The sequence below is a fragment of the Triticum aestivum genome, chromosome 3B (genome assembly GCF_018294505.1).
Source record: "Triticum aestivum cultivar Chinese Spring chromosome 3B, IWGSC CS RefSeq v2.1, whole genome shotgun sequence".
In the NCBI taxonomy this organism is placed as follows: domain Eukaryota; kingdom Viridiplantae; phylum Streptophyta; class Magnoliopsida; order Poales; family Poaceae; genus Triticum; species Triticum aestivum.
The window spans coordinates 676,760,450-676,769,200 of record NC_057801.1 but is presented as its reverse complement, the minus strand read 5'-3'; the positions used below and the strand labels follow the sequence as shown (position 1 = coordinate 676,769,200).

General features: G+C 44.7%; 2 protein-coding genes across 4 annotated transcripts in view; one reads left to right on the top strand and one right to left on the bottom strand.

The window, feature by feature from the left end:
- The window catches only part of LOC123071657 (uncharacterized protein slr0889), a 10,902-nt gene extending 4,222 nt beyond the window's left edge, over positions 1-6,680 (bottom strand). The window contains exons 1-11 of one of the 3 annotated variants that reach the window (XR_006434485.1): positions 6,040-6,330; positions 5,776-5,904; positions 5,417-5,611; positions 5,181-5,228; positions 4,959-5,087; positions 4,215-4,339; positions 3,285-3,395; positions 2,893-3,001; positions 2,681-2,799; positions 1,741-1,879; positions 1,508-1,654 (exon numbers count right to left, since the gene is read on the bottom strand). Coding sequence is in view for 1 of the 3 variants with exons in the window: in XM_044495236.1 (XP_044351171.1) it covers positions 2,681-2,799; positions 2,893-3,001; positions 3,285-3,395; positions 4,215-4,339; positions 4,959-5,087; positions 5,181-5,228; positions 5,417-5,611; positions 5,776-5,904; positions 6,040-6,159 (1,085 nt within the window). In the remaining 2 variants the exon portion in view is untranslated. Of the gene's footprint in view, positions 1-1,507; positions 1,880-2,680; positions 2,800-2,892; positions 3,002-3,284; positions 3,396-4,214; positions 4,340-4,958; positions 5,088-5,180; positions 5,229-5,416; positions 5,612-5,775; positions 5,905-6,039 lie in introns of all 3 variants that reach the window. The other 2 variants (XR_006434484.1, XM_044495236.1) reach the window with 2 other exon arrangements.
- On the top strand, positions 6,317-8,346 carry LOC123071658 (uncharacterized). The gene is made up of 4 exons (XM_044495237.1): positions 6,317-6,541; positions 7,387-7,494; positions 7,732-7,796; positions 7,963-8,346. Exons 1-4 carry the CDS (start codon positions 6,446-6,448, stop codon positions 8,108-8,110), a joined length of 417 nt encoding a protein of 138 aa, XP_044351172.1. The 5' UTR covers positions 6,317-6,445; the 3' UTR covers positions 8,111-8,346.
- Positions 8,347-8,751: the final 405 nt, after the last annotated feature.

Here is an 8,751-nt window from a genome sequence, read left to right as displayed (position 1 = left end):
GGGGTGGGGCATTCTGGTATTAAGGCCACCTATCAGAGGATCAAAAGAATATTCTGCTCGCCCCATCTGAAGAAAAACTTTGTTAACCAATGTCCTGTGTGTCAACTGATTAAAGTGGAACACAAACATCCTGCAGCCTTACTTCAACCCCTCACAATTCCTGCAGTTCCATGGTCCTGAATCAGCATTGACTTCATCGAGGTTCTTCCTAAATCTGCTGGCAAGGAAGTTATCCTAGTAGCCGTAGATCGTCTCAAAAATTATGCTCACTTCATAGCACTTTCTCACCCATACTCTGTTGAAAGTGTAGTGCAAGTGTTCATTGACAACATCTTCAGAATACATGGGTTTCCAAAGGAAATCGTCTCGGATAGGGATCAGATATTCAAAGCAATATATACCAGCAACTGTTCACAGCACTCAAGATTAAGCTCGAATGCAGTACTGCTCACCACCCACAAACCGACAGACAAACCAAAAGAGTCAGTCAGTGTGTGGAACATTACCTCAGGAGCATGGTCTTCCAAGAACCTAAGCAATGGTACAAATGGCTGTCATTTGCAGAATGGTGGTACAACACTTCTTTTCACTCTGGAATCAAACAGTCACCATTCGAAGCGTTATACAACTACCCACCCCCTATGATTGGCGAGTTTGTTCTGTCAGATACATTCAGTCCAGCAGTTCAGTTAACAGTTACTAAAAAGCAACAGTTACTGCACAAGCTGAAAGAAAATCTCCAAGCTGCTCAAGAATGCATGAAAATGCAAGCTGACAAGTTAAGGACAGAAAGACAATTGAAGGAAGGAGCAATGGTATATATCAGAATCCAACCTTATCGCCAGCATCCATTTGGGTTAAGGGGATCACTGAAACTGTGATCTAAGTATTATGGACCTTTTAAAGTGCTACAGAGAATTGGGCAGGTGTCCTATAAACTGCAGCTACCAGATACAGCAGCAATTCATCCCGTGTTCCAATCAGCCAGCTCAAAGAACATGTTGGCAAACATGCTGTTCCACTCCCTCATGTTCCATTAGTTACTGAAGATGGCAAGATCAAGACGACGCCATTTTCTCGGCTGGACACCAGGACTATTATCACTCGCAAGAAAATTCCAGTGGAACAATGGCTAATCCACTGGGAAAGCATGGGTCCCTAGGACGCTACTTGGGAAGATGTCGGTTTCATCGAGACGAGTTTTCCATCGTTCAAGCCATGAGGATAAGGCTGATCTCAAGCGGGTGGCATTGTCAGTGCCGTCAGTCAATACACTTAAGCCTGACGAGCCCAGTGTCCAAAATATTCGACATTTGTGGGTTCAGTTAACGGACGGCCAAACTCTTGTGAGAGTGAATGAGGAGATTCGATACAGACTGTTACTACAGCACTTATTCACTGTTTACTTTTACATTCCAATTAAAAGCACCTAGCTACAGGGAACCATTGTAACGAACTCTATATATGCCGTTTCAGCTTGGAAAGAAAGCAAGAGAAGAGATACAACCTTAGAGTAAAGTAGTTTATCTCATCTCCTTCCCTGGTGATTTTCCTCTTCCCCTGACGAACTCAACGAACCCTAGCCATTTCCACCGCTATCCACCTCAAATCCCTGGCTGGGGCGTGACATGTGTCCCCCCGAGTGATGCTACAGCTTGCATTGTTAAGGAGTTTGTCAGAAAGAATGATGATGTCCTTCCACAAGAATGAACCTGTAGAGCTGAAGGCGTGCAGACCAACCTCACGTAGTGTTTCTAGACAAGTTGTACCAAGGGGATGTCGAGCTTGTTGTACAATTTATTACGGAATTTCAGCAGAGAAGCTCATTCTGGACTGGGAGATCAGGATACCCACCACCATTCAGCTTCGGCTTGCAGACCTTGTTCCAGGTAGCCATCAATTTAGATCTAAATGTGATTTCCAAATTTCCCACAGGTATATACAGCAAGCGCGGTCAATAGTTTCTTTAACTCCCTCCGGCAACCTCAAGGAGCAATTGGGTGGCCAGCAGGCTAAGGACAGATTTAGCGACAAGGATGTGTTCCCCAAGGAAAACGAAGGAAGAGTTTGATGTACGCCTTAGTTCAATACGCTCAATGAGGGGGCATAATCACAGATTTTGGATCTTGACAGGTCAAGAGCGAGCCTTAAATACGTTGAAGGAAAGGTGCCAGTGTTCAATGAGGGGGCATAATCACAGATTTTGGATCTTGACAGGTCAAGAGGGAGCCTTAAATACGTCGAAGGAAAGGTGCCAGTGTTCAAGAAAGAGAAAAAAAAAACAGTGAAAAAGGCCAGCCAGGTATTGAGTTCTGCCTTCTGGAACATTGATGGATAGCACACATAAACCAGCAGATTTGCCAAAAGTCTCAAGAAGCCGAGGTAAAGAAGCTGGCGAGGACAGGCCTGCATGACCAAGGGCATGTCGTGTGTGTACAGGATAATGAGAAATCCACCTCAGCAATGAGAAGTTACTTGGGCAGATCTGACAGGCCTTGTTGATGATGGCTTGCAGGAGATCCACAGCCAGAATATGGAGAGGGGACAGAGGATCCCTTAAGGAATATCAGGCCAGCAGTCGATTTTTTTTAACTAGGATTATTGATTTGAATTTACTGTCCTCGTATAGATCTAATTATCACATGAAAAATGACATAACATAAAAAGAGATTGAGTTTACCTGAGACTTTCTTTAGTCCTCAAAAGGTCATCATCGGCCATGGCAATGACAAGATTTGCATAAGCCAGTCGTAAATCCTCTGGCATTTCTTTGACTTGTCCATAGTCAAGCAAAGCTACCTAATAGAGGGTCACCATTAAAGGAAATTCATCTAAAAATATGTCTTTGCCATAAGGAAATATTTTGACATTTTTGTAATAAGCATCACTTGCCTCTGTGTTGTTGCAGATAAGGATGTTTCCTGGGTGTGGATCTGCATGGAAAAAGCCATCCTTCAAGATCATTTGGCCATAAGCAAGTGTAAGATCCGTTAGAATCTTCCTGCATTAAAGGAGAATATATCTTTTCAGATGGCTAGAGCACTCGAAGGAATTGAAGAAAGGACATGTTTGACATAAAATTTTAATACAAATATAAGGAGGGCAATAGCTATGGATTTTTATTCGGTCTAGTTGTAGCCTGATCAAAATGGTGTGGAATTTCCATATGTTCATTCTAGTAGTACTGACGCATTAAGAGGATACTTCAGAGAGAGAGAGAGAGAGAGTATGCCTCATAAAATAAGGAAATGAGAACCATACTCTTTTGGGATGAAGGGGCTTACTGCTTTGCCATTGCTGCAAGCTTACCAGCAGGATCAATTCCTCTTTTAGACATTTCACTGCTGAGATTCATTATTGGGGTTCCTTGTATGAATTCCATGACCAAGACCTCCCTATCAAAGTAGAAAAAATGTCTCAACAAAATGAAGTAAGACAAACTGATGACATGTACATTTTCCAAAGAAACAGAAGAAAGAGTTGTGGCTCAACAAAATGAAGTCACTATTGCCAGAGATCTGCCCAACATCAAAGGGCAAAACATTCAGAGGAAAAACAATTCTGTGGTTCATGGCCTTGCCCGGTACTGTAGGAGGGTGTTGTGTACCGCCCTGCATGTCGAAGCAGGTCTTGCGTGATTGTAAGAACTCTATTATTCATTGACTACCTAACTTGCTAATGAGCTTTTCATTTATCTAAAAGGAAATAAGTTCATACACAATGACACATTTCCTACATTTGTAGTACAAGAAGAATAACAAGGCATGGTATAAAATCAGCAACACACTTTTGATGTTATGACAAAAATAAATAAATTCATTATGGATAGTGATTCGCTCATGAACTCTAAAAATCCTAACCAGACAACACATTAGAATTCAGCCAGAGGAAGGCAGATAGGGGGACAGCTAGATCAATAAAATATAGATTAAAGGACAGATAAAGGCTAAATCAATCATACATAACATATTTAATGCCTGTCTGACCAGTACAGACTAATGCAAGTATTCATTATATGTAAGGAAGCATCACAGAGGATATCGTTTTTGGAACAGAAGCAAAGCCTGCAACTACCAGATGGCCCATTATAACTTCTCTAATGAATCCTTCCGAATGATGCAAGCTTTTTATTTACTTGTAACTATGGTGCAGAAGTAGGATTCAGTAAACCTGAAAAAACAGGTTTGGCTGATTAAGAAGATATGGCAATGTACCTGCTAATCATTCCAGGAATCACACGAGGCACCACAACCGGAGATTTCTTATTGCTAACACGTAAGAATTCTCGTATTCTTTCCATTGCTCTTGCTTCTCGCACAAAATCAAACTCATAGCATATCTATGGAAACAATGAAGCCCAAAAGATCAATAATTCGCAGAAAACGGTTAAATTATTAGTTTTGATCTCAGAAAAGGTACACATTCTTATGAAAACAAATTGTACTTTCTCGTATCTCTTGGCGCATAAGAACCAAACTGGCACTCACATAACATATACTTGTATAGGAGACGCATCATGCAACTTTATGCATCGCAGTATACAGATATCTGGCCTGCTATAATCGAATACTAATTGTAAAAAAAATCACCAATAATGTCCCAGTAAATGGTTAACCTATCTTGTTTCTAATGGTCCAGATGTTGAATACTGAGATTGCATTTATTTATTCTTCCAGCAAGTAAATAGCCTTAAGTGGCCCAGTTTAGTCCACTTGTGGATGCGTGGATATGATCCATCATTTTATAACAAAATCTCCATTGACTTTAAATGACACCCCCTTTTTATCACAGAGTAAATGATTACATATGAACATACAGGCCATTCTGCCTTAATTTATGAAAAAAGAGAATAATAAAAACCGCAAGAGGCCCAATATTTCTAGACGGTTTAGAGCAGGTGCAGAGAAGTATACTAGGAGAAGCAAAAACAACAAAGTACTAGTGAAGTAAATAAAAACCTGCTTTTCCATCTCTTTTGTGGCGGAGAACAGATCAAAGTTGATGTCATATTTCTGTAAGAACAGGGCAAATGCTTGCATATTCCGGATATCAACCATCATCAATTGTTCAGCTCCTGGATGTTGAACCTGGATAGAACCAGATCCACTAGGGCACATCAGAGCATATCAGATAAGGAAACAGCTGTTTATGGAACACATACATGCAGTCCTAAGTCGTACCTTGACAGCAACATCTGTCTTGGATGATTTAAGCCTCGCTCGATGCACCTAACAATACATGAAACAGCAATGCTAATAAGTGAGAAGCTATCCCAATTATCTTCACAATAAAGTGTAGTGGCACAAAGAAACAAATGGTACATGCATAAGCCCAAGACTGAAAAGAAAAACCATGCAGAGCCCCAATGTTACAATTCACCGGATCTTACAGTCGCGAGATGTACCTAAACACGAACCTGTGCAATAGAAGCAGACCCAACAGGCTCAACCTCAAAGAAATCGAATATCTCATCAAAGTTCTTGCAGAACTGTTTCTCCACAACATCCCTGACAACTTCGATCGGCGTGGACGGAGCCTTGTCGCACAATGTAACAAGCCGCTTCACCCAGGCCGTCGGCGCCAAATCGGGCTTCCCCAGAATTTGAGCAGCCTGGTCGAAATAAAAGGTGAAAGAATGTGAGTACAGCTAGGCTGTGGCATCTGTTGGATTCAGCGAAGCCTCACAAAGTCACCCTCCGATTCATCAAGGTATAAGACAAGTAAGCAAGACGGCCGATCAGAGGGCAAAACAGAAAGCAGCAGGCAGGGAGGGACCTTGAGGAAGAGGCCGCCGAGCTCGGAGCAGAGGGAGTACATCTTCTGGGCGCCGATCTCATGCTGCTGCTCCCACATGGCCTCCCGCTCCTCCTCATCCTTGACGAACCCCGTGCGCAGCTGGCACACCTGGACCGACAACACCAACCAACGAAACACCGTGAGCTCACACGCATACCACCGAACACCTGGCGCGCGCGCGCGGGCGGAGGCGCCGATGGAACAACAGGAGGAGGGGCTCCCTCCTCCCCGTGCCGCACGCACCTTGTAGCTGCCGTAGATGTCGACGGCGCGGACCCAGAACTGCGCGGAGCGGCTCCACGGGCGGAAGCGGTCGGAGAGGCGGTCCCGCAGCTCCTGCACCTGCGCCAGCGGCAGCGGCATTGCGGCCGCCGGAGGTGGGGGATGGAGGAATGTAGTCTAGAATCTAGATGCCCCCCTGCCTTAATGACGCGCGCCGCAGCATCCGACTCGTGGCTCCAAGCGGCGAGCTGGGGCGAAAGCGGAAAGTGGGAAAAGGCGTGGGCCTTTGCAGGCCACAGAAAACGCTCCCACGTGGTCGGGGACGGACGGACGGCTGTGATCGCGTCTGGGGGCGGCGGGACGGGTGGTCGTCTCTCGCTCCTCCGCCGGCTCTGCGTCTGTGTGAGCGTCAGACCGTCAGTTCTCCATGGCGGCGGCGAGGGCGGCCCGGCGGCTGTGCCACGCGGCGGCGGCGGCGCAGCCCCCGCGCCTGAAGAAGCTCGCGCTGCACCCGCCCAAATCGGTGAGTCGCTTGCCTCCCCCCTTCTCCTCCCCCTGCAGCGACGTTTTCCTCCTCCTCAGATCCCCTCCGATTTACCTGATTCCTGCTCCTCTCTGCTACTGTGGGCTGGTGGTAACTGCTCTGATTGGTGCGGTCTAGCCGTCTAGCCGTTGGGTGCTTCCAGTTTCAGCTGAATTGCCAGGTTCACGCCTTCACGGCAGCGCAGGAAAAAAGACATTCCGTGTGATGGTAATGCGCCACTTGTGAGCACTGAAACTGACGTGAAATCCTGCCGTGCGGTCCATGGCGAGCCCCCTCCCAATCTGGTAGGGGAAAGCGACATTTGCCTCGCCATCTCTCGTAGTATTCTCCTTGCTGAGAGCTCTGGAATCTGGCATCTGATTGGTTATCCATTCCTGACCAGACGTACCGTATTTTCAGTACCATATGCATCTCAATGAGCTTATCCAGAATTCAGCAATTCATCCAGTTATCTCCATTGGCTGGATATTGCTGGTAAACAGTACAGTACCTACTATCTGCTACTCAACTGCTTGGCGGATCAGTACGTTGTGTGATATTATTATATGGCGATGAATTGGAACGTGACCTAGCACTAGAGGATCTTGATATACAATCTTATTTCTGTCTGCAACCCTAAAGCACCAGGCGTCTGCTATGACTGAAACAAACTTACACACGACAATTTGTAACAGAGAAAGACTCGCATTGTCTGAATGTGATAACCATTAGCACATAAAGTCGGTTGCAAAAATTGCTAGGAAATTATTTCTCCCTGATACTAACTTGCTGCAAGTGTCCTACCTCATATCAGTGAGCTGAACCATGTTTCTGGTTGTTCTCAGGTAGAGGTTCAATTTGCAGATGGCAGTACATTCCATCTGTCAGCTGAGTTTCTCAGAGTCTACAGCCCAGCAGCTGACAGCAAGATCAGATCAATAGCTGGCGAGAAGGTAAACTTTTACTGTATTTTCTGTATTCCTTTTCACCACTTGAAGTGGGGAAACCAAATTTTTTTAAGTTGGTGAGGGCCTGATGCTTCTATGGCAAGTTTAGAGCTGTTTGCTAACCCTGGAATGTTGACCTGTCCTACAAAAACTTGAACAATACACCTTTATAATATTGCTAGCATTGTTTTGTGGTGTGTATTTAGTTGTTTGCTAAGTATTTAACCCTTTAAATTATGCCAGGTTATATTTGGGCGCCGACATGTTGGAATAATGTCAGCTGAATCAATAGGAAACTATGGAGTCCGGTGAGGGTCCTATTCTTTGTAGAATAGATTTCATGGAGATTTATCTACTTCGGACAATAGTATGCCTCCTGCAGAAAATAGTTGGTTGTGCCATCTCTATCTCTCAGAAACTATTAATTTGCTTTTGTCTGCAAGTCTCATCTATAGCGACTCTTTTGGACCACAGGATACTGTTTGATGATTTGCACCAGACTGGGATCTTCACTTGGGATTACTTGCACCATCTGGGTTCTAACAAATTCAGTCTATCACGAAATTATATCAGAACTTTGAGGAAACATGGTCTTAGTCGGGATCCTCAGAGAAGGAAATGATGATAAGTATTTGCGTGTGTTAAACATGTAGATACGACGGAACTCAAATAGGCTTTGCCTACCATGTCCTGGAATTCAGAAAAACTGTTGCCTTGATGGAGATGGATGGAGCTTCTGCATGTGTACATGGAATCTCTTATTTAGATAACTTGTTACATAGTGACTGAAACTGCGTTGAAAATATGGTAAAATTCTTTACACCGAGTTTATATATGTGCTGGATGGGATTGTATGTCTTTCTTGAGTTGTGCTGGTGGTAGAATTTGTTTCCTTGTCCATTATGAATTGTGCATGAAATCGTTTGTACTCTATATTTGCGGTCGAACAGCAGGGGAAAGTTGCCCGGTACTCTGCGTGGAGCATGGAGTCAATGAGCTTGCCATGGCACATGCGCATGAACACCATGGCGCATTCATCACTGCATGCCATGGGCATCTTTCTGGCCAGGAGCTCCAGCAAAATGGGTTCCTCATGAAATGTATCGTTACAGAGGGAACAACCTACTCCTCTTGATCAGATGAAGGATCTTAGTTGCACCCTCGTCCCCAGCCATGCGTGCCGCTCTTTGACAGCAGTACCCCTCAATCAGCTTGCCGATCTTTGACAGCACCAGCTTAGCGACGGTGTCGCTGCTCCTACTG